The 23,043-nt window shown below is 48.3% G+C and overlaps 1 protein-coding gene across 3 annotated transcripts in view; it reads right to left on the reverse strand.

Annotated features, from left to right (window-relative positions):
- Window positions 1–23,043, reverse strand: part of COLGALT1 (collagen beta(1-O)galactosyltransferase 1) — a 33,839-nt gene extending 10,796 nt beyond the window's left edge. The window contains exons 1-9 of one of the 3 annotated variants that reach the window (XR_008328007.1): window positions 22,524–23,043; window positions 19,327–19,437; window positions 18,125–18,242; window positions 14,949–15,083; window positions 13,634–13,838; window positions 11,714–11,833; window positions 4,008–4,084; window positions 3,172–3,278; window positions 1,920–2,052 (exon numbers count right to left, since the gene is read on the reverse strand). Coding sequence is in view for 2 of the 3 variants with exons in the window: in XM_053368878.1 (XP_053224853.1) it covers window positions 1,920–2,052; window positions 3,172–3,278; window positions 4,008–4,084; window positions 11,714–11,833; window positions 13,634–13,838; window positions 14,949–15,083; window positions 18,125–18,242; window positions 19,327–19,437; window positions 22,524–22,759 (1,242 nt within the window). In the remaining variant the exon portion in view is untranslated. The remainder of the gene's footprint in view (window positions 1–1,919; window positions 2,053–3,171; window positions 3,279–4,007; window positions 4,085–11,713; window positions 11,834–13,633; window positions 13,839–14,948; window positions 15,084–18,124; window positions 18,243–19,326; window positions 19,438–22,523) is intronic. The other 2 variants (XM_053368878.1, XM_053368887.1) reach the window with 2 other exon arrangements.

The raw sequence follows: 23,043 nt of genomic DNA on the forward strand, positions 1-23,043 counted from the left end.
TATCTCCGTGAGCTCGCAGAGTTTATTGGAGATGGGACTTACTGTCAGCGCTGCCCAAGGTCCCAGCTCACACAAGACCAACGCTGCTTCTTGCTCAAGTTCAAAAGTCTTTATTGAAGTTCAGTCTCATTTCCAGACGTGCAGCGCGCAACGCTACATCTATCCGTCAGATCATAGAAGTCCCATCTGAATCTCCGCCCCCCTGACACCAGCTTAAGATTCTAGCTTTACTCCACCTCTTCCTCTGTTCCTTCTTTCTCTGGGTCCTTCTGCTAGTCGGAGTCTCTGCCCTCCGAGATTCTTCTGACGCTGATTCTCCCGACTCCTCCTCCCCCCTCTTTCGGGCTTTAGGACCTGGCTCCCAATCCGGGTTTTCTGCTGTCCCGCGCTCCTCCACATTTGAACTTGGCGCGCGCGCGCAGCCTCCCACTTTCCTTCTGACCGTTACACTTGTGTCACTGCTCCCCCTTTCGGGGAGGCTAGCTGGACCTGCCCTTCCCTCCGTCTCCCCACTCCCCGATGGAGGAGACGCTGGTCCTGACTCCCATGCCTCTTCTCCCCCACTGTGCTCTGGTGGGGGAACTGGCCCTACTTCTCCGCTACTCCTTTGGGACTCCCCTCTGGTTCCCTGTTTATGGATCGTCCCCTCTGGGATTCGCCTCGCCCTTACCATAGGCGCCCCCTCCTGGGAATCTTCTGATTCGCTGGAGAAGCTCATGGAATCTCTCGGTCCACTGTCATATTCCCCTACGCTCCCCTCTGATTCCTCTCCTCCGCTCTCTATTTGCTCTCTCCCCTGCTCTTCTGCTCCTGAGCCTCTGACAACACCTGTTTTGAAAGTTTCATGGTTGGGAACAGATGACCTAATCTCCTGAAAAGACAGACTATGCCTTACTGTTTGACATAAACATAATTTTTGGATTTGATTTGTGGTATTCAAGAGTTCAGTCCCAACTAAGTCGATCTCATAAATGTCGTTTGGAACACTAGGCACCTTTCCAGTTAGGAGTTTGATCCGGCCTTCCACAAACTGTCATGCACATCTTTTTTGGTTGGAAGATTAAATAAGAAGAGTTTGTTTTAAGAGCCTCTGCGCGTTCTATGTCGAGCTTACTTCTTGTCGCCATTTCACTTTGGTACTTTGGTGTTCTGTTAGTGCCTGCTTGTTATTAACTGATAAACTGTGGACCTCTTTGGATAATTGGATTATTTGAGAGGCAATACCTCTAATTTGTTGAAAGATATGCTCAACCATTCTTGAATTTGGAGTTAATTGGGTGCTCTCCCTACTTGTTATTCTTTCCTCTCTTAGAGGCACAGGGTCAACTTGCCCCATTGTTGGATCCAGTATTCTCCCCATATTCATAATCATCTTTAAGGAGAGAAAATCGTTTTTTTGTTGGAACTGTAAAAGCAGATTTGTTAAAAAAAGTCCTCCAATTTAGATTGTTTGGAATCTAATTAGATTGGTGAGAGAGCTGCTTCCTCCGGGTCCCTGTAGCGTTTACTAGCAGGCATAGTGTTGCGGTGGGGAGTAAACAAGGAGAGGTTTCCTTAACCAAAGAAGAGAGAAAAAATAGAAAGTGCTCAGTTTGTTCAATTTAAGAGCTTCTCTGTGAGGTGACTGCCAGGAGTTCCAGGCCTGCCCAGGATGCTTCACAGAACTTGCCCAAGGTCTTTCTTATAGCATAGATAAGAGGGTGCTGATAGAATCCCAATAGGTTGGTAAGTTTAAAAGTAGAGAAGTAAAAAAAAAGAAAAAAGGAAATATTACTTCCCTGGGTAGCAACCAGCGCTAATTACAGTCCTGTTATCTGCGGAGCTTCGAAGCCCGCTTGCTAAGCTGTTGCCATCTTGGAACCGCCCCTGAATAAATAATTAAAAAATGGCCGCTGTTTGACATGATGAGCATCACTTACCTCTTGCCAAACCTTATAGTGGCTGAGGAAGCAACCCAATTCCCCCTTGGTGAGTGGACGCCCATGGTATGGGTCCTTGTAACCTGGCAACATCTTAATGCCCAAGGCTTCCACCTGGCTGGTGTTCATTGCTCTGAGGACAGACGGAATGAAAGAATAAAGGACAGTCAGTAGAACACAAGCTATTCATGAAGAGAGCGGCAGAGATACATGCCAAAGATATATGGCTGTGTGATCTAGGGTGAAAAATAATGCAGAAAGAAGAAAACAATTCTCTTTCCCTAGATCAACTTCTGTTGGTGCAGAAGCTTCCAGCCAGCGCAGAGTTCTTCACTGAACAGAACAGAAAAGCAGTCAAGCCCAAGAAGCAGGGTTGTGTGCCACTCAAAAGCTTGCCTACTTCTTTCTACAGCTGCTGAAGTTTCTCCAACACAAGATTTCACTTCCCCTATTATTTCTTACTTTCTGTGAGCAATTTGGCAGCAACATCTTTTGCTCTGTGCAAGCGAAGATTAAACAAGGAAGATAAAGAGCACAGGATGTTGTCTTTGGGCAGATTAGTTTCTGCTTTGGCCACGACCGGCCGGAGATCTTGGGGGTCCCAGGCAGAAGACCCTTCATGTCAAACCTGTTGCCCTAGAGCCTTTTTGACTGCAGATCCTATGGAGAGAGTCAGAACTTACAGGGTTAAGAAGTTCTGAGTGACGTCTCACATTCTTTGAGGCGTGGCATAGAACACTGAGAGAGGGAGTGTTCTACTACTCTGTCACACAGAGTGAGCTTAGCTCCGGTACGGAAGGGAGTGGAAAATGAGTTCTGTGTCAGCGGGAGATTTATGATCTGTTGAACTGTACGAGAATAAAGCTCTTTCTAAGATAAGAAAGACAGCCTGGATTTATTACGCACACACGGCAACATCGCTTCTGCTTCTACCGCTGTGCAACGCTCTGCTAAGTTGCAGCTGGAAACTGCCCAGAGGGAGCAGAGCCACGCAGAGGAAGCGTGTGGGCTCCGGGGGCAAGCAAAGCTGCAAATCAATTTCACCAAAGATCCAAGACCTTCTGCAGGATGCAAATCAGGGGCTCCAACCCCGAGCTACAGCCCCTCCTTTTAGATATGGTGAGTGTGAGCCCATTCCACTACAACACCATTGGGCCCCTAAGTACACAGGATATTGGCATGGCTAAGGTCAAGCACCCTATTCCACCCTGAACACTCGCCCTTTTTGTCTTTGTCCCAGGCGGGCACTCACTTGCCATCCACAGCTTCAACCACTTTGCAGTCTATCTCCTGCTCATAAAGCGCCCGCAGCATCCGCTCCCGGCGGTCGGTCCGACGCTTCAGGTTAATCATGAAGACCTGGGAAAGGAAGCATTGCGGCGTCAAGAATGCAGAGCGATGGCCCACCATGGCAGAAAGGCAGAGGAGGGAGCAAAGCAGCGCCCCAGGCTTTGCCATAGCTATGCAGGCAACCGAAGCACATAGCGGAGCTTTGAGGAGAGTGTCAGAATGGACTCTGCATTACTTCAGACTGTAGGCAGAAGATGCTGAGCTCCCTGCAAATGGCCAAGTAGCAAAGCAGGAAATAAGCTGGGCTGCAACCTTTTTGCTTGCAGGAAGTTTTCTTTTATGCAGGGGGCATTATAAAAGGGGGTCTTCCTCTCCACACTTGCAACACACACCTGTAGTCTGAAGTGGTACAGTCCACTCTCATCCCCTTGGGATTCTGGCACCAGCTCTCTCATGTCTAGACATTTCCCCTATGGCACTACACTCTAAGATCTATCTGCAGAGCTGAACAAAGAAAGCTCCAGAAGTCAAAGAACTAGGGAAGTCTGCAACTTGGCTTTCAGAAGGCAGGGTGACTGAAGGCAGCAGCATCACAGCCCACCAATGAAAAAGTCCCTCAAACTGCCCTCTACTAGGGCAAACCCAAAGGAAATCGCCCAGACCCCATGGAAGCAGATGTACATGATGGTGGAGATGATGACAATCAAGGGTCGGTCAAATTCTGTTCTCTGCTTAAATCTTGTGACTTAGATTATGCCATTCAAGCACATTCACACAGGTCTGCTTGTTTTTCCTCACCTCATCAAATCCCATCTTGTCCGGGATTTTAGGAGGCACAGATAGGTATTGAGAAGATTCCACTGGAGGGTTTTTAACTGTAGGGAAAGACAAAACTGGGTCATGCGGTGGGTCACGTGACCTGTCACCAGGTTTTCATTTAAGGAAAAGAAGAGCAGAGATGCATTTTATGACAAGCTCCCCCCAGATTCTTGGCCTCGTGTCAGATGCTGGGAAGGGCCATTGTTCGGCGGCAGAGCTTCTGTCTGACACACGGAAGATCCCAGGTTCAGTCCCTGCCATCTCCAAGTAGGGCTGGAAAAGACTCCCAGTCTGAATCCCCCAAGAGCCGCCTCTGGTCCGTGAAGACATTTCTAAGCCACATTAATAAATCTGCACCATAAATTTTGATGTGGAGGCACATACATGAATTGTTCCCCATGAATGCCCAGTGCACCACGTAGTCCTGCAGCACTGGGTCTCCCAAACTTTCAGGGGGGAAATTGCTCACACCACACTGATTTTTTTATTGATAAGAAATACATTGGAAAACAAAAAGGGCTTGCTTATAACATAGAACACAACTACTTTATAATATGATCAGGCGGAATCTAGAAAGCATAAAACAATGCAGCCACATAAGAACACAAATCATTCCCAAAATATAAGTATGGATAGAAACTCAAAGAGAGGTGTGAACTTGCTTTTGCCTGGTAAACTTATTTATATTGGATCTTATTTGATACAAACTAACTCTTATCTCCTCATCAGCACAAAGAAGCCTTTCTCTTTTCTGATCTTTCATATTTGTCAGAGCTGACAATCCCTGTTCACAACAATATGTTGCGGAGAACTGTAGAAAAACAGCTATACTCTTGAAGAGAGGCACGGATAGATATAAAAAATATTTTAATACTATACTATACTGAAATGTTTAACTCTTTCTTTCTTTGTCCTCGAATCTTCCTGCCACACTTGCCTTCCTCTCTGCCACACCCTCTGAGAACCACTAAGAGGTGTCTAGGTGGATTTTTAAAATGGATTTTCTTCTTAGCCCAAGGATGGGGATCTTGTGGCCCTCCAGATGTGGCCGGGCTAGAACCCCCTTCATCCCTGACCCCTGGCAGTGCTGGTAGAGGCTGAGCGGAATTGTAGTTCAGCAACATCTGGAGGGCCAGTCTAGCCTTATCAAAATGCAATTTTGACTTCTCAAGAGCCCTAGGAAGACAGTTCACTCCCTCTGAGTTTACACTAACTTTGTAAATAGATCTCCAGGAAACCAGGCAAGGACATTTCAGAAAGTCCCTGCCCCTTGCCCTCTGGCTGCAAATGACAAGCATATGGGGGTGGGGGGAGACTAAAGTCCTTTTAAATTTATTTCCTTACATTTCTAAGGTTTCATGGTTTTCTTTTCTCATCCCCTGGCCAATATTTTATCACTGTAGCTTGGGTTCAAGATTACCCCAAATATCTTCTAGTCAGATTCAAGGCTAAGTTGAAATGTGCCCTTGGCCGTTTCCTGGAGGGCGGGTGAGGGGGTTTGGGCACAAGGCTGGCTCTCAGTGTGGGCTAGAAGTTTCGATGACATATCTTCCTCTAACTCCAAGTTCTCCCTTTAAAAAAAAAAGAAAAATCTTCCTCCACACAACCTTTTTCAACCACTATTTTCAACAGACTTGACTGTCCCACGCCTCACAGATACATTCCACAAGGATGAAAGTGTGCCTGACAGCAAAGGCAAGGTCTTCTTCTTCTTACATGAATGTGCTTTTGCACATTTGCATTTCATGGAAGCACAGAAGACGAGATCCTGCCCTGCCAAAGGAAAAGATCTGAAGGAGCAGCTGGGTGGGAATTGGGGGGCAGGAATGTCTCTTTACCCTCCAAAGTCTTGTTTTTAGAAGGCTTCTATATTCAGACACCAGGCACTGCTATTTTGCCCATGAAATGACCAGTGCTGTGTTTTGCCAAACAAAAAACAAAAATCAACCCCCATGTTTCAACACAAAGAGGATGCAACTTTAAAGAACCAAAACCAGTTGTCCATAGCAGCAGAAACATGCCTGAAACAAATCCCACTCCACTGGTAAAGGCAAATGTTGAGAAACTAAACATTTTCTCCCCAACACAGTACCTTTCCACATGCAGAAAGGTTTTTGGCATGGCAGCCAAGCCATGTACATTCTGAGGTGGTACAGTCCACCTCAAAAGCAGCACCCTTGAATGGGCTCTTGGGGCCCACAAGCCATCTGCTACTTACAGAAGTTTTGCCTTCGAAGAAATCTCCCAAGGGAAGGTCAGCACAGAGAATGCCCCTTTCGGTTAGCGAAAAACAAGCAGTTATTAATGAAAAGAGGGTGCACACGGAACTCTCCTACCTTCCACCTCAGTCACCTTCTCAAAGAGTGACCATTTTGCCTTTAAGGGAAGTCAAATTTAGTGAAAGGACCTTTGTGTAGCTGCAGCCCTGTACAAAGAGCGACTGTGAATCATCCCCAAGGGACGGAGTCTAGCAAACTCCTCCAGAACCCAAAGGAGGGGCAACTGCTACACACAAGCACCATTGATGGCAGAGGCTGCTCTGAGAGGCTTCACACAGGCCATGCGGGGCTGGTCAGGCTGCCTTGAACTGGAGAAGCAGAAAGCATGAGCCAGGGCAGAAAGGCTCTGGTCCAATGTCCTGCAATTTCAGTGGCACTTTCTGCAGCATGGTCCTATGCATCCCTATGCAAAAGGAAGCCATGTTGATTATCATTGGAGGCCCTTCTTCATGTGCTCCTCTGCGAGAGGATGCTGGCCACATAAGAACAGGGTCTTTTCTGCAGTGGCTCCCCATTTGAGGAAGGCTGCCCCGGGGAGGTTTGCCTGGCACATTCGCTGCATATCTTTAGGCAACAAGTAAACTGTTCATCTATAACCAGGTTTTAGGCAGATTAAACAATTTGTGGCCTTTCAAACTTTGGGCTTTATACTTTTTTCTGTTTTTATACTGTAAACTGCCCTGTGATGCTCAGATGAAGGGCAGAATATAACTTTAATTAATTAATTATAACAACAACAACAACAACAACAACAACAACAACAACAATAGATTGATGATTTAGTGAGGTTTACTCCCAGCTATAGAACCTTAACCTTAAGTTGCTTTTGTACCTTTATATGCTGTCTTCACAGCGACCCCTGGAAGGTAGGCCAAATACATTTCCCCTTTGACGGCCAGTGAACACAGGCTGAGAAGCAAAGCTTTGCCCAAGGCAGCATCAGGAAGTACAGAGAGCCGGCTGGATCAGGCCAACAATGTCTAGTCCAGCATCCTAGTCTCACAGCAAGCCAACCAGATGCCCATTGAGGGAAACCAGGAAGCAGAACATGAGCTCAACTGCTATTTGGAAGTCTTGCTGCCTCCAGAATGGCCATCCTGGCTAGGAGCCAGCAACAGCCCTCTCCCCCCCCCTCCATGAATGGGCCTAATCCTCTTTCAAAGCCATCCAAGTCGGTGATATGGCTGTCTCTGGGAGTAGCAAGTTTGACAGTGTGTTGTGGGAAGAAGGACTTTCTTTTAGTTGCCCTAAACCTTCCAACATTCAGCTTCAACTTTCCTTTCTCCACGATAGGAGACTCACCTTTTCTCTAAAATAGGCATCCTCAAACTTTTAAAACAGGGGGCCAGTTCACTGTCCCTCAGACTCTGTTGGGGGCCGGACTATAGTTTGAAAAAAATGGTGCCTTCATTATACACCTTTAGGCGCCAGGCAAAAACATTTCATTTTAGCCAGGCTTTGGGTTGATTTGATTGACATCCTATGCCCTTTTTAAATGTGGTTCTTTTTTGGGGGGGAGATGTTATTGGGTTGTTTTTATTTTGCTTATATATATAATTGTGGTTTTAGATTATGTTCTGTGAACCGCCCTGAGACCTCTGAGTATAGGGCAGTATATAAAGTCAATAAATAAATAAATAAATAAATAAAACCTCAGTGGTAGTCCCAAATTCAACCCCTGGCATCCCCAGATGGCGTTGGGAGAGCCTCCTGCATGAAACCCCAGAGTGCTGCTGCCAGCCAGGGTAGGCAATACTGAGCAATGTTCTGGCTCGGTATAAGGCCTCTTTCTCCTCCTCCTCCTCCTGTTGCAAGAGCTGGCTGCTTGTTGGGAGAGGCTGCCCATTCGCTCCAGCTTCGCCTGGGGCCTCCGCCTCCAGCCCATGGAATCCTGCCCTGCGGGGAGGAGAGCGCTCTCAAGCTGCCATGGCGACCCAGGCACCATGCGGCCCCCCGCCTCTCCGAAAGGGGGCTCTGAGGACTAAGCGGCGTGGCTGCGCCTGCGAAATGGAGAGTCCAGAGCCAGAGGGTCCGCGGTACCATTCCCCGGCTGGCGCCTCTGCCTTAGCGGGGAGTGGGCAACTATAGGAAGGCGGAGGGGTCAGGAGCAAAGTTCCGCAGAACGCTTGAAATGCAGGAGGAGGGAGGGAGGGAGAGACACCTCTCTGCCTTAGCAGGTAACTACGAATCCCAGCATGCAATGCAGCCAGAGAGTATGATTAGGCCGAGCACGGAGTTGTAGCCAAATGCTTTCATTGCGTTCAGTCAGAACGCTTTGCCGCCGTTTTGCTGCTCGCTGTAGGCCGCCTCCCCCCTTTGTTTGCCCCTGCCAGGCAGGCTGAGTTCAGGACCCTGGCGGGCCGGATCTGGCCCTCGGACCATAGTTTGAGGACCCCTGCTCTAAAACATCCCCAATGCTGCAACCTTTCTTCCTCGGGGAGTCGCTCCATCCCCTGGATCACGTTGGCAGCTCTTTTCTGAATCTTTTCCAACTCTACAACATCCTTTTTGAGGTGATTCTGCAGAATGATTCTGCGTCAGAAGAGAGCTTCAGAAGAGCTCTTGCGTATGGCACTGAGGCCCATCAAGTCCAGGACTCCCAGCGACCTGCATCCAGCAATCGCCAGACAGACACCTCTGGAAAGCCCCTGCCCCACGGCCAGTGCCCACTTCCCCCAGCAGTCTCTGTCTCTGAACCCGGAGGGTCCGCTTAGCTACCAGACATAAGGAGGAAAAGGTAGTGGCACCCACCCTGTGGAACGCCCTCCCATCAGATGTCAAAGAGATAAACAACTACCTGACATTCAGAAGACATCTTAAGGCTTCAGGGAAGTTTTTAATATGTAACGCTGTACTGTTTTTAACACTTGATTGGGAGCCGCCCAGAGTGGCTGGGGAAACTCAGCCAGATGGGCGGGGTATAAATAATAAATTATTATTATTATTATTATTATTATTATTATTATTATTATTATTATTATGCCAGGCTCTTAAACTGCAAGTTGGTTTTGTACTCCCCACAAATGGATGACATCACCCCCAGGTTTCATTATGCATCTACATAAACTTTCCTCTACTCTTAGAAATGTGCACAACAGATCAGATGACCAAACCAAATAGCCACATGGCTTAGGAGCTGAGGGTCCTGTTCAGCCCTTCAGTCTCTCCGTGATTGTCCAAGGCAGAATTGCAAAACAGGAAAAAGCATGCCACTTTGCTCAAAGTGCATACATGTATCTGGGTCACATAACTTTGCCTTTATCAGCCCACAACCAGGGATTGCCCAGGTGCCAAAATTAATTGATTAACTGATTGCCCAGAAGCATGCAGAGCCCTTCCTATAGCAAACCACCAGTGAAGATGTCAAAAGCTCTGCCAAAAGTAAGCCCTCCTCGCTGTCCCCTAAGTAGGGCTGGGTGATATCTGGTTTTCAACATCACAATATATCACCAGCTAAATATCACAATATCTCAATATATCTGCGGCGGCAGAGGGCCTTGCTGGGGGGCCCCGGAACAGTGGAGGGTGCACCTCACTTCCCCCACAGCCGCCGAGGGCCTTGAGGTTCCCAGCAGCGGTGGAGGGCCTTAAAATGCAAGGAAGTAGTAGATGAAAATATGAAATAAACTTCCATTTAATATATTTAATATATTTTCAACCAATTTAAAGAGTAGTTTGTGATTTATTAGTCAAGTTGCATCTGCTTTCCCACTCAGAGGTCTAAGTGGAATATTTGCATGCATAAGCCCCACTGAATTCAACTAAACTTACTTTTCCTTTCCTGGGAGTAAGCCTCATTGAATTCAGTAGGACTTATTTGTGAGTAGACACACATTTGCTTGCACTGCTTACCAACAAACACCCTTAGCATCATGCTCACATAGTACCCAACCTCCCATTTCAGCATAAGGCAGCCAGCTAAATCTTCTCCCCTCCACCCCCCAGGAGGGCCCCCCAAAAGCCCTCATCCCACCAATCTCTCTCTCTTTTTATCAAAGGCAGGGAGGGAGGGCAAACAAGCAAAAAGATAGTCTCCTTAAAAACAAAAAAACCCTTCCTTTTTAATATGGTGGAAAGCTATTTAGGGGGAACCAACAACATAAACACCCCCAGAAAATAAAAACGAAAACTCTTTCCCCTCTTTTTTTCCACAGGTGGGGGTGAGTGTGAGGAAGAAAGAAGAGCTTTCCAATGCTTTATTTATATTCTTTGTATATTTTGCCACTGAATCACTGGAAAGACTCCAGTGAAGCCGATAGAGTTCCTAAGCTCAACAATTCCAGTGATTTCCTAAAAAAAAAAAAAAAAGCTCAGAAACTTTTGGGGTGTCCTGGTCTTTGTTTTTTGAAATATGGTAACCCTAGATCTGCTTAGGAGGGAGGAGGGAGAGAGCAAACAAAGCAGGAAACACAGTGCCTTGCTGAAACTCTTATCATGATGTATTCAATGATATGCACAGCCCCCACCCCCAGGGTAGTTTTCTAACCCTCCTCCTAACCCTTACACAAGGTAAAATCTGGTGTCTGTTTATAAAAATTTCCTAGAATCATAGAGTTGGAAGAGACCACAAGGGCCATCGAGTCCAACCCCCTGCCAAGCAGGAAACACCATCAGAGCACTCCTGACATATGGTTGTCAAGCCTCTGCTTAAAGACCTCCAAAGAAGGAGACTCCACCACACTCCTTGGCAGCCAATTCCACTGTCGAACAGCTCTTACTGTCAGGAAGTTCTTCCTAATGTTTAGGTGGAATCTTCTTTCTTGTAGTTTGGATCCATTGCTCCGTGTCCGCTTCTCTGGAGCAGCAGAAAACAACCTTTCTCCCTCCTCTATGTGACATTCTTTTATATATTTGAACATGGCTATCATATCACCCCTTAACCTCCTCTTCTCCAGGCTAAACATGCCCAGCTCCCTTAGCCGTTCCTCATAAGGCATCATTTCCAGGCCTTTGACCATTTTGGTTGCCCTCCTCTGGACACGTTCCAGTTTGTCAGTGTCCTTCTTGAACTGTGGTGCCCAGAACTGGACACAGTACTCCAGGTGAGGTCTGACCAGAGCAGAATACAGTGGCACTATTACTTCCCTTGATCTAGATGCTATACTCCTATTGATGCAGCCCAGAATTGCATTGGCTTTTTTAGCTGCCGCGTCACACTGTTGGCTCATGTCAAGTTTGTGGTCAACCAAGACTCCTAGATCCTTTTCACATGTACTGCTCTCAAGCCAGGTGTCACCCATCTTGTATTTGTGCCTCTCATTTTTTTTGCCCAAGTGCAATACTTTACATTTCTCCCTGTTAAAATTCATCTTGTTTGTTTTGGCCCAGTTCTCTAATCTCTTTGGTTTAAAACAACAACTTGCAAAGGCCTTGCTAACTTTTGGCCAAGAGTCACATAGAACTCACCCATCACCTCCAACTGCACGTGCATGAAACTCTCCACCTCGTCGCGGAGGGTGCTGTGGGATCGCAGAGGCACGGGAAGGAAGCCATACACCTCTTTGTTGCACACGTACATCTGAACTTCTAAACAAAGCGGGGAGGAACCACAAAAGGGAGCACATAAGATCAAGATGTCATTGGGCAGCAGAAGACAGACCCCTCTCTGTATCCTTTCCAAGTCAAGGAGTCATGGCCATTGTTACGTTTCACCTCCATATGCATGAAGTTGGGCTAATTGGTGATTAAAATAAATTCTGATGGTACACTTGGCAGCCCACAAAACGCTCCAGTACCCTGTTCAAAGATTTAAAACTAGGTGGAGAACCAGCCCAAGGAATCTGCACTATTTGGGCTACATGCAATTCTACAGGAGCTCAAAATGTAGGAAGGGGTGCTGAAGTCAGCTTCCCAGGACTCTCGGGAAGCTTTTCTTCTTTTTCAAAGCCTCTAGCCCTTATGTTAATTCTCAATAGCAAAAGAGGTGCCTGAACGAAATTTTCTGTGGTTGGGGCACAGCTTCAGCACCCTTGCCTCTCCCATGACCAACAAACCCAGAACAAAAAATTCAAAATATTAAAACACAGAAGAACAAAGTATGCAAAATAAGACCAATTTATGATTCCCCCCCCCTCAAGATGCACCATTTATATAGCTTGCTGAAATCCACATCTATTTTTTGTTTTTTGTTGTTGCTAGCAAGGAAAACATAGCATTAGTTATGGTGAGGAGCAAAGATCAAAGTAGAACTGGTTGTGCCTGGAAATCCCAGGAATGCCTCCTTGGATTCATGGATTTGTGTTTCTGTTCAGAAGGCACTTGCCTCAGCTGAACTGAACTGGCCCCAAGCAAGCAGGCAGGTAGCAAAGTAGATCTGCTTCTCCTTGCCCATGCTGCCACCTGGTTGCCCATTCCATGGCAACACTATCCTAGGTGCAGCAATATTTAAAGTGGAGATGGGGAACCTGTGGTCCTCCAGATGTTGTGGGAGTACAATTCCCATCCATTCCATCATGACAGCCAACAGTCCGGGATGAAGGGAACTGGAGTCCAGCACAATCCCCACCCCTCCTGTTTTGAGTCCCACGTGCAGGCAATGGGCCTTTTGGAAACAGAAGCTGCCTGGGAGAGACATCCCTTGAACTCCACACTCTTGTCCCTTGCCACGAGTGATGCCAGCTGATTGATCAGAGGGTGTGGTTGGGGGGGAAATGGCCTCATGGGCCAAACTGCATCCCCAGGGAAGGTAAGACTGACCCCCTGGCCAGATGTTCCCCACCTCTGGAGTAATAATTTCCACAGGGTGCTATTTCCTAACAGCAGGGAGCAGCATGGGGCTATCCAATCTTCTCCTGGCTTCAAAGAGCAGCAGTTGTATGTGATGAGAATGGAGTGTTTCTAGCAGGCAACAAGTTGGGGACTGAAGAAATACTGTGGCTCAATAGTGGAGGACGTGTCTTGCAAGCAAAAACCCTGAGGTCCAATCCTGGGTGTTTCCAGGCAGGGCTACGAGGGACTTTTGCCTGAAACCTCGGAGAGCTGTAGCCAGTCACTATTGATAATGCTGAATTAGACTGGTGAACAGTTTCATAGAATCATAGAGACGCAATGTTGGGAGGGACCACAAGGGCCATCTGCTCCAACCTCCTGCAATGATGAAATCACAGTATGACTAGGCATATGGCAGCTTCCTGCATCCCTATTTTCCAAGGCAAAATAAGGGAAAGTATGCAGCTATGCTGAAGAATTGTCTGCAAGGCAGCTCAACAAAGAAAAACCATCTCAATTAATCTTGTTGATCCTCACAAACAGATGCCTCTGCGAGGCCAACACACACAAACCAAGATGGCATCCTTCTCTGTGAGCAAAGATAGGGCTTTGACTCACCTGCCTGCCTGCAGGCAAAGGCAAAGACGATGATGTCATCAAATGCCCAGGTGTAATCCGGATGGGGTGGGTAGAAGACAAGGCTCCGAGTGGCCTCTTTCTGCAGGTTGATAAGAAAGGTGGAGTGCACCATGGGAACAGCAAAGCAGCCCTGGCGGTCTCGCTTCCTGATGGGGATGTAAGCAGGCGTGCGCTTGTAATAGCCCTAGGAGAAGCAGAATGGAAATTCCACATGAGATTTCCTGCAAAGAGAAGCAGGAATAGAGCCCAGCCTAGGAAAACTTGCAACACTTCAGCGTCATGTGCAAAATGAGTCTTTGTGCTGAATTATATGAACAGTAAGGCAGGAGAAACGGCGTTTCCGTGTGCTGCTCTGGTTCGCCAGAAGTGACTTAGTCATGCTGGCCACATGACCCAGAAGCTGTCTGCAGACAAACGCCGGCTCCCTCGGCCTATAGAGCAAGATAAGCACCACAAGACAAGAGTTGTCTGCAACTGGACTTAACGGTCAGGGGTCCCTTTACCTTTAAGGCAGGAGCATAAAAAAACAGTCTCATACATGATGACAGCACTTAAGAGCTCTAGCTGCACGGTTTTTAAAAGACTTGCCTCAATAGTTAAACTAACTCATTATTTTAGAGAAAACACATTGTATTAGATCTAAAGAAAAAAGATAGCAAAATTAATTCAGAAGGTATTGGTCCTCTTTTACCATGTACTGTAAAAAGAAGCCACTGTTTCCAAAAACACACCATAGACACACAATGTTTTGAAATCAATTGATGTTTACACTTTTCCAATAGGGTAAAGTCAGAACTTGCTTTCTTGGTTCATGTCATAGCTGTTGCAACAAAATGCATAACCTCATTATCTTGCATATCTATAGCAGAGAATATTTCAAGGAAATGTGCAAGCATGGATTTTAACTTGTGTTTAAATACCTCGTTATCTTTTTATGGCTCTAGGTGCTTGATTCTTAATTTGAAGAACATAACCTTTTCTTAAATAAACATTTTTTCAATGAATGAATGCAGATGCTCATCATCCTTGATCCACACACAAAGAGAGATTCTGAAAAAGTGAGAACTGTATTGGCTAGGAGGCAAGGAAGTTGCAGAGAATATGCCTGGTAGATATTTCTCTGTGTTGAATTTGTTGAAGGACAGAAGATCGTTGAGGTCATGTCAGCTGACAATGTGCTTAGCCATGGATATACCAAGTCCTTCATGCCTACTGCCTCAATCATAGTCTTTGGCTGTGGTCTCAAGCACACATGGCAAGAACAGAGTTAAACCAGAGGCTGGGATCCACCTACCTGAGAGGTCATCCCACACCAAAAGTTTGAATAGGCTGCCCGTGAGTCCAGCATCGGAGCCACCACAGTCTTGTTCTCAGCTATCAAAAGGCCCAGAGTGTCAGGGTTCGTCAGGAGATTGTCTGCATCCACAAACTGCAGAATTATGCAGCAAGAAAAAGAAGAGAAAAGTCAGTTCTACAGCAGCTGTTCCAGTTTAAATGTTGTGAATCCCCAAGGTCCAAGGTTGCTGGTGAGCAAGAAACCTTAGCCAACAAATTACTGTGCCCCTGTCTTAGGACCTCAACTTCTAACCTGTGCTTATGATACGCCAACATTTTAAAACTGGCAGCTGCTGGGCCAAATCTGGACCCAGGAGATTTTGGTCCAGCAGATGCAGCCTTGAGATCCAATTGCCAGAAAAATAACTTTTCAGAAAGGAAGGACAGGTATGAAAATGAGAGGCGACAGCTGTGATGTCAGTGAAAGGGAAAAATAAGGATGGTGAGGAGTCAGCCATCTGCTTGGCAAAGGAAAGACATGTTGCCCCCCCACCTTTCTTATTGCCCCCTATACCTTCTCAGAAGGAAGGGGACGCCAAACTTGGATGGCAGCTGCTTTTCCAAGGGGCATTATATGTACCTTCTCATGGTCACTATTTAGTAGGGACCAAGGCTTTGATATTCTGGTACCTGTTCCTGGTAAATTCTTGTCCGTATTTTGCTTGCAAGGGCAGCTTTGGGGATAACCACCATTGTAGCACAAGAAGCTAGAACATTCAAGCTACTAGTCATTCCTATGCAGGAGGCAGAGACGTGAATGTGTGAGCACAAGAGCACTAAGGCTCCGTGGAATTCACAGCCTGCCATTTTCCAGCTGGCAATATTTCTTTTGGTCTGCAGTGCGAGGCACCCGTTTGCTTTTCCTTTTAACTAAAAGCACCAGCACCATCTTAGCTTCTAAAACAGCATAGGACAGTATATTGTGAGGCCATTAAAATACAGAAAGTGGAGGAGGCCCTTTTCTGCACATGTAACACAAGGAGGACGCCACTCAGATTGCTGTAAAAACAAATGGCAGAGTGTGTCCCTTTTTTCATCTGTGAAACAGAAGGAGGTATGCTTGGCGGACAACTACAAGAAAAGCCAGCTTAAGCATGCGAGGACACTCCTTCCATAAGAAATCCTTTGAGGAACTGTGCAGGAACTGAGGTCCATTGTGGGCTTATCTCCTAAGAGCCAAGGTACTGCTAGGATTAAAAGAAACTTGATGACGTCTCCACAAACAAACAGGTGCCTCTGCTTTTCATGAGCAGGGCAGCTCCCTCCAGCCCTAGCAAGAAGCACAGAGACACACAAATCACTCCCTGCCAGCAATTCTGGGCTGCAGGCCAGCACCTAATTCCAGAACAGAAGTACAAGGCATGACAAGCCAAGGGGGCTGGCTCCCAGTGAGAACAGCTGGACTTCTACCACTCCATCCCAAAATCCCACCCCAGTTGTGCTTGCCCAGGACTGAAAAGCACCAAGGGAAAGAGCAGCCCACATAAGAATGTCAGCTGCGCCCCCAGCGAGGCGAGGCTGAGGAGGTCAGGGGGCACGAAGGGGCATTGGAGACAGGGAAGTGGCATCATCGCCCCCAAAGATATTCCACTCTGTACTAGAAGAATCAGGTGAGGCAAGGCAGGGCATCACCTACTGTGATCTGCATTGGATAGTTTCCTTTTAATGCCAGATTTGGCAGTATTTGCAGAACAGCAAAGTGGCAGAAGAAAAGAGCTGGATAAGATCAATGGACAAGGCACTGCCGAGGCAAAGCCAGTCTCACCCCAGAAATGAAGGGCCAGCCGTGAGCTCTCTTCTTCTGTTACTTTTGTTCTCAACCAAAATCTTATTACAAGAAATTGAGGGTTCTGACCAAATACCACATTTGGTTTTGAGAAGAGGTCTTTCCCCACTGCAGGGCTGGGGCAGGGGGCAGAAAGGCTGCCTTTCCCTATGGAGAGTCCAAGGGCTGTGACTTGAGATCTCTAATGGAGGGACCACCAAGCTTTTCGGCCAGTGGTCACAATAACTGTTCCCCCACCCCCCGCACTTCACTTCTCTCCCTTCCCCCAGGGAAAGGAAGAGAGAAAAGTGCAAACATACATGCTTCATTTTCCCAAGGGATCTGGTTAAAAGTCAGATCCAGCAGAATTATCCAGAGGTTTGGGAGGCCCTCAGGGCTGAAAGAGGAAATGAAGTAAAGTGTTGCTCCACCAACTTCCGCTTTCAGTTCTATGTACTTTTCTGAGGAGAGATGGGTGACCTCATCACTTCATGACTCAGGAGGAAGACCACGGTGGGGGGCTCAGAGGCTTGGTAGGAACAGGGGAAATGCCGTGAGGGCACCTTTGCACCCACAGGCGTCATCTTAGCAACCTCTGCCCTAGGGCCCTTGGTGGCACACGCATCCTTCCCTTCTCTGTGCAACGTCAGGGGCCCTTGGCTTGGCCAAAGCTACTTCCCAGGTCAAAGGGGAGGCCCTGGTTCAGAATGTATTGAAAGCTTGGAAACAAGTCTGCTCACTTCTCCCAAATTTCCTTGGGAGGTAGGGGATGTAACAAAAACAATCCTTAGCGCTTAGGCAAATTATTCTCAAAGAGCTTCACATCATTCTCCGTAATCCCTACAACAACCCTATAAAGCTAAGTCAGAATTATCATCCTCAGATTTCCGCTTTGCCTGGGGTGGGGTGAAGAGGGATTATCACGGCAAAGGTGATAATGAAGTCACCTGAAGTCCAAAATCCAAAAACATCCTACAATTAACGCAGGGAATGAACCACAGGGAAAGGAACAGCTGCACAATCTGACAGAAGCAAAAAGTGGGGCTGGTTTGAAAGGAGGCATTCCCAGCCCAAACACTATAACCATTAAATGACACAGTTGTTTACTGAAGTATCCCTAGAAAAGTCAGGCTTGTTTCCCAGCCATGGGAATTAAAACTGCGCAGCCCACACTGGTCTCCAGATTATCTCTCTCAGCTGTGCGGCTGAGCAGGGCACTAGCATGCGCTGAAAGCCCTCCTGGATGTGCAGACTGCTGGGCTACCACACAGCATACAGTGATGCCCTAAATCAAGGTCCCTGGAAGTCAGTCATCAGATCTTAGAAATGCAGCTCCCCCACCCTGGCTTCCCTCCCAAGCCTCTCCTTACCAAGATGTAGTCAGCCCACATGTCCCGGGCAGACTGCAGCGCTGCCTGGCGAAGCTTCATGACATGTTCATAACGGGAATTGGACCAGTGCTTGGGACCTTCCTCATCCAGATAGGACCTGCCAGGGACAGCGAGGCTCAAGGTGAGGTCACATAAAGAAATCACCTTCTTCCCCACCCTACCTGCCCCAACAGAGGAATCTAGATGCGCTAAATGCTAACGGATGGGGGCTACCCAACAAAGTGCTTCAGCCAGCACAAGGTTTTCTACAGAACGTCTCCCTCTCCCATGCATCCCCATGCCCTCTCCAGATCTGCTCTGGAGGGTTGAGAGAGCCCCCCAGAACAGATGGGGGGAGTGCCATTGCACTAGTGGAAGCATTTTGCTACCCGAAGGGATTTTGTGACCTTCATCAGTTGGCTCTTATCCTTATGACACAGATAAGCTTGAAAAACAGGGAGAGTAGGTGCTGAAAGCAGAAGAGGCTACTAAGGTCCTTTACACACTTACCTGTGAGCAAGTGCCATGGAATCTGGTAGGACTTATTTCTGAGTAGACGTAGACTGGATTACAGTGTAAAGGTTTCCAGTGTCTTGGCACTGCAAAGAATCTTGCCTTTCCTCCCAACTAGTAAAATAGATTTAGTTCAAATTGCAGAATTGTGTAAAACAAGAGGAAACTACACAACTCTGTTCAATTTGCATAGTTTATACTAGAAGCAGAAGCTGCTTTTCCTTGCACAGAATTTGAATTCATTTTATTTTTAAATGCAGAGTAAACACAGCCTGGCCACAGGGTATCATTCGCCAGAAGCCTCGTTTGGGCCATTCATCCGTGGCCACAATGTGCAGTTTTGATGTGCCTGTGGTACAGTGTCCGAGGTGCATGCCCTGCCTTGCTGAACAGAGCCATCCAGGGGAACGGGGTGGGGGTGGGGCTACCCAAGTTGACTCGCTTATGCAATCCACCCACCGTTTTCTACAAGCTGCCCATCAACAAGTCTATGTCTGCAAAACATAAGGCAAAAAAACAAGTTTGTGGAACTCAACCACAGAGCAGTCTCTGTGTTCTCACTCTCTCCTTGGGAATTGGATCCCTCTTCAAATCAAGTTTCTGTTTTCTTTTCCCTTCTCTTCACCTCTCCCCACAAATACTGGAGCCCCCTTTCTCTCCTCCCTTCCCCACAATGCTGGTTTGCTCACCTGGGTTGCTCCATGGGCCGCCACTCCACCGAGTGATACATGTTCTGTACATTCATCAGCCATTCCCGAAGCACAGCTGTCGTGTTGTCCACGTTGTGATCAGTTGCCACCCTAAAAGACACGCAAGGCAATGGATTTGGAAGCTTCATTCCTCCCCACCTCACACTTCCAGGCTTGCAAACAGCCACTTGCCAAGGTTACCCAAAATGTAGGACACCAGTATTTTAGCATCTGCACAGGTTTCTAACTGGGCACAAACTTCATTTGAAAATGTATACCCCACACTTTGAATAATTTCTTCCAGAGCACAGCTTACAGTCTCCAAGAACCAACCCCAGTTGATGATTTAAAAAATGTACAAAATTACAGTTCAGCTAAAGAAAAAACAAGCATAGAAAGTGAAGTACAAGAAACAGAACATAAAACAGTGAAAGAAAAACTCAAGCTGCAGGAACAGAGCTGACGTAACTTGGGGAAGTTTGGAAGAAACACTTTTGACAAATGTAAAAACACAACAAAGTTGGGGTCTGCTTCACTCAGGGGAGGATCTCAGAGAACTGGTGCTGCAACGTCAAAAGCAGATGCTCGAGTCACAGCATGCAGGGATGTGCAGCACCATCAAGAGCCCTTCCTGGCTTAGGAAAGCAATTCCCTTCAGAGAAGAAAAGGCCCACACAAGGGCAAGTTTCCAGAAATGGCTCTAGAGTTCCCACGCCTTCTCCAGAAGACTCTGCCTCCCTCCCACTGTGCCAGTCTCACGCCGTGGAGCCTGGTCCTCTCCCTTCCCCCTGCATCCATTCCCCCACGTGGATTTTATCTGTGGGTCAGCAAATCTGCTGCCTCTTTGGACAGCCCTGTCCTGAAGGCCCAAAGAAGCAATGGGAATCCTGCGGCCCAATAACTGCACTTGGCTCCATGCGGCCGGGGGGGGGGGCAAGAGAACAAAGGATGTCCTGCCCAGCTCCAGCTCCCACCCACCACCCGTGAGTGCCCCAGCTATGATTACCCCACCATATTTTTAAAAGATCAGACAGCACTCCTCATTCCGAGCCAGGATGAGACATCCTAAGCCCATAGCATCTGATATTTTAGAAACTCCTGTCAGCCCCAGTCAGTGTGGAGATCTGTGTGAGCCGACCTCACAGTTCTTCAGGCCATGTATGTTGAGGATCACGTTTCTTGCAGATTAATTTGTTGACTGTAACTAACCTCCTCCCAAACCTTGCTACTTACAATGAGTATGTTTCTTATTCTTATGTGCATCATGATCCTTACATCTCCCTAAACCTGACAAATTGCCACCTATTACTCTGCCTCCATTCTTCATTAGGATGAGCCGCCGCCCCATCAGATCAGGGCCTCTTGGGGCTGTCAAGCCACTCAGATCCTCCTGGCCAGCTGCCAGAACAGGAGAGGGGGAGACAGAAGGCGGCCAGTGTTTCCTTTTACCACACTTTCCATAGCTGCAAGATGTTCCAGTAATGAAATGTTGCTGCCTTTGGGGGGGGCACTTTGCACATGTTCTGAGGTATCATATTACATCTTTTTGAAATGGATTCTGACTTAGGCTGCCAGCCATTATGGAGAGCAATGTTGGTGCCCAAAGGCTTGCAAACCAATTTCACAGTGAATGACGATTTTGGGTCCACTGAACATCAACCAAAAACTAGGCACGGCCTCAAAAACCACACAAAATTAATATATGATATTAAACGTATCTACTTGCTTTAAAACGTATCAAAGCAGACAAGGAAGGGGAAAATTAACCCTGCCCTTCCTTACTGTGATACAGTATCTGTCTGAGTGGGGGGCATTTTGGTGCCAAAGTGACTGTCAGCTTCAGAAGAGGGATTTTATTCAAGACCACCATCAAGGGAGGGATCAATTATCAGCCACTACTGCTGATATAATTCACATTTTTTTTAAAGCTGCTTATTAAATCCAAAGAAATGCAGTATTTTGATAAATATTGAAAATAAAATGAAAATTCACTTTTGAATTCCAGCCTGCGGATGGAATTGGCTGCAAAACAACTTCAGTCCAAGCCACTCATGTACAGTAATCTTGGCAAACAGGCAGGCAAACTTTTGTAAACTGTCCTGTACTGACATTTCCTCTCCCCTTCCTCCAGCTGGCTACTCTGTGCGCAAACCGTTTTTGCTCTGTTTTTTGAAGACTAGTAATTTTCATGTGCTCATTCCCAAAGCTGCTTTCTAATCTTTCATGGAGTAGACGGGAAGGCGAAGTTCTGCAGCCTCAAGCCACTTTCTGAGTCACAAGCGGGGAGCTGCTCTTGCACCCGAGTTCTGCTTCCACTGGATGCCGGACTACATGGGCCAAAGCCCGCCAAATGCACGCATGCACAGAGGCATACTGGGTGGTGGCTGGAGGTGGCTGTTTTCTTCCCCGAGTATGGACTCAATCGTCGCAGCAACACGGCTCTACCCATATTTACTGGGAACTAAAAAAGCATGGGACGTGGGTGGCGCTGTGGGTTAAACCACAGAGCCTAGGACTAGCCGATCAGAAGGTTGGCGGTTCGAATCCCTGCGACGGGGTGAGCTCCCGTTGCTCGGCTCCTGCCAACCTAGCAGTTCAAAAGCACGTCAAAGTGCAAGTAGATAAATAGGTACTGCTCCGGCGGGAAGGTAAACGGCGTTTCCGTGCGCAGCTCTGGTTCACCAGAAGCGGCTTAGTGATGCTGGCCACATGACCCGAAAGCTGTACGCCGGCTCCCTCGGCCAATAAAGCGAGATGAGCGCTGCAACCCCAGAGTTGGTAACGACTGGACCTAATGGTCAGGGGTCCCTTTACCTTTACCCTAAAAGGGGGGGGTCTCACTCTGTTGCAAGTGGGGTGTGGAGCGTGGACGCGCCGCTCCACAAGTTCCGGATGGCCATTTGCCCTGCTTGCTCGAGCTGAGTTTCCTGCATGGCATGGGGTTGGACTAGATGACCCTCGGTGCCCTCCCCCCTCTACACTGCTAGGATTCCGGGCGAAACATGCGCGTGGCAGCCGCACAGCCATCATCCGGGTGCCGCGGCTCGGAGCGGCCTCCTCGCGAGCAAGCTGCGCGGCGAGCGCGCTGGGCTTTCGGCGGCGAGCGAGGCTGCGCGGGAACTGCGCGATGGGAAGCGGCTTGGGAAGCGGCTCCTGGGCCTGGGCCGCCCGGCAAGGCCGGCCCCTCGCTCACTCACCAAAGCGCCAGGCGGTCCTTGGGATGGCGCAGCCTCTCCAGGCAGCCGAGCGCGGCGGGCAGCGAGTGCGCCGCGTTGCGCGCCAGCAGGGCCAGCAGGACGCGCGGCGGCCGCGCCGGAGACTCGGGCACCCAGCGCTCCTCCGGGAAGTAGCCGCGCGCCCGCCCGCCGCTCCACGCCAGCAGCGCCGCCAGCGCCAGCCACGCACCCCGGCGCGCCGCCGCCGCCGCCGCCATCGCCTCGCCCGGAGCACCAAGCGCCGCCTTCCCGGCAGGAAGCCGCCGCCCCCGAAGGCGGCCCTCCGACACCAACGCCAGGCCGGCGGGGCGGCGGCGCGCCTCGCTCCTTCCAGGACGGACGCGCCCGGGCTGCGCGCTCCCAGCAGCGAGCGAGCCACGCGGCCGGCGAAGGCATCCCCCGGCCGCAGAGGCGCTTCGCAGAAGGGAGCTGCTTTGCTTAGGCGGGCAGAGACGTTTTGGGGACAACGGCTTTTGGTTTTTTGAATACTGGATCTTCCTCC

The sequence above is a fragment of the Podarcis raffonei genome, chromosome 2 (assembly GCF_027172205.1).
Source record: "Podarcis raffonei isolate rPodRaf1 chromosome 2, rPodRaf1.pri, whole genome shotgun sequence".
NCBI lineage: Eukaryota > Metazoa > Chordata > Lepidosauria > Squamata > Lacertidae > Podarcis > Podarcis raffonei.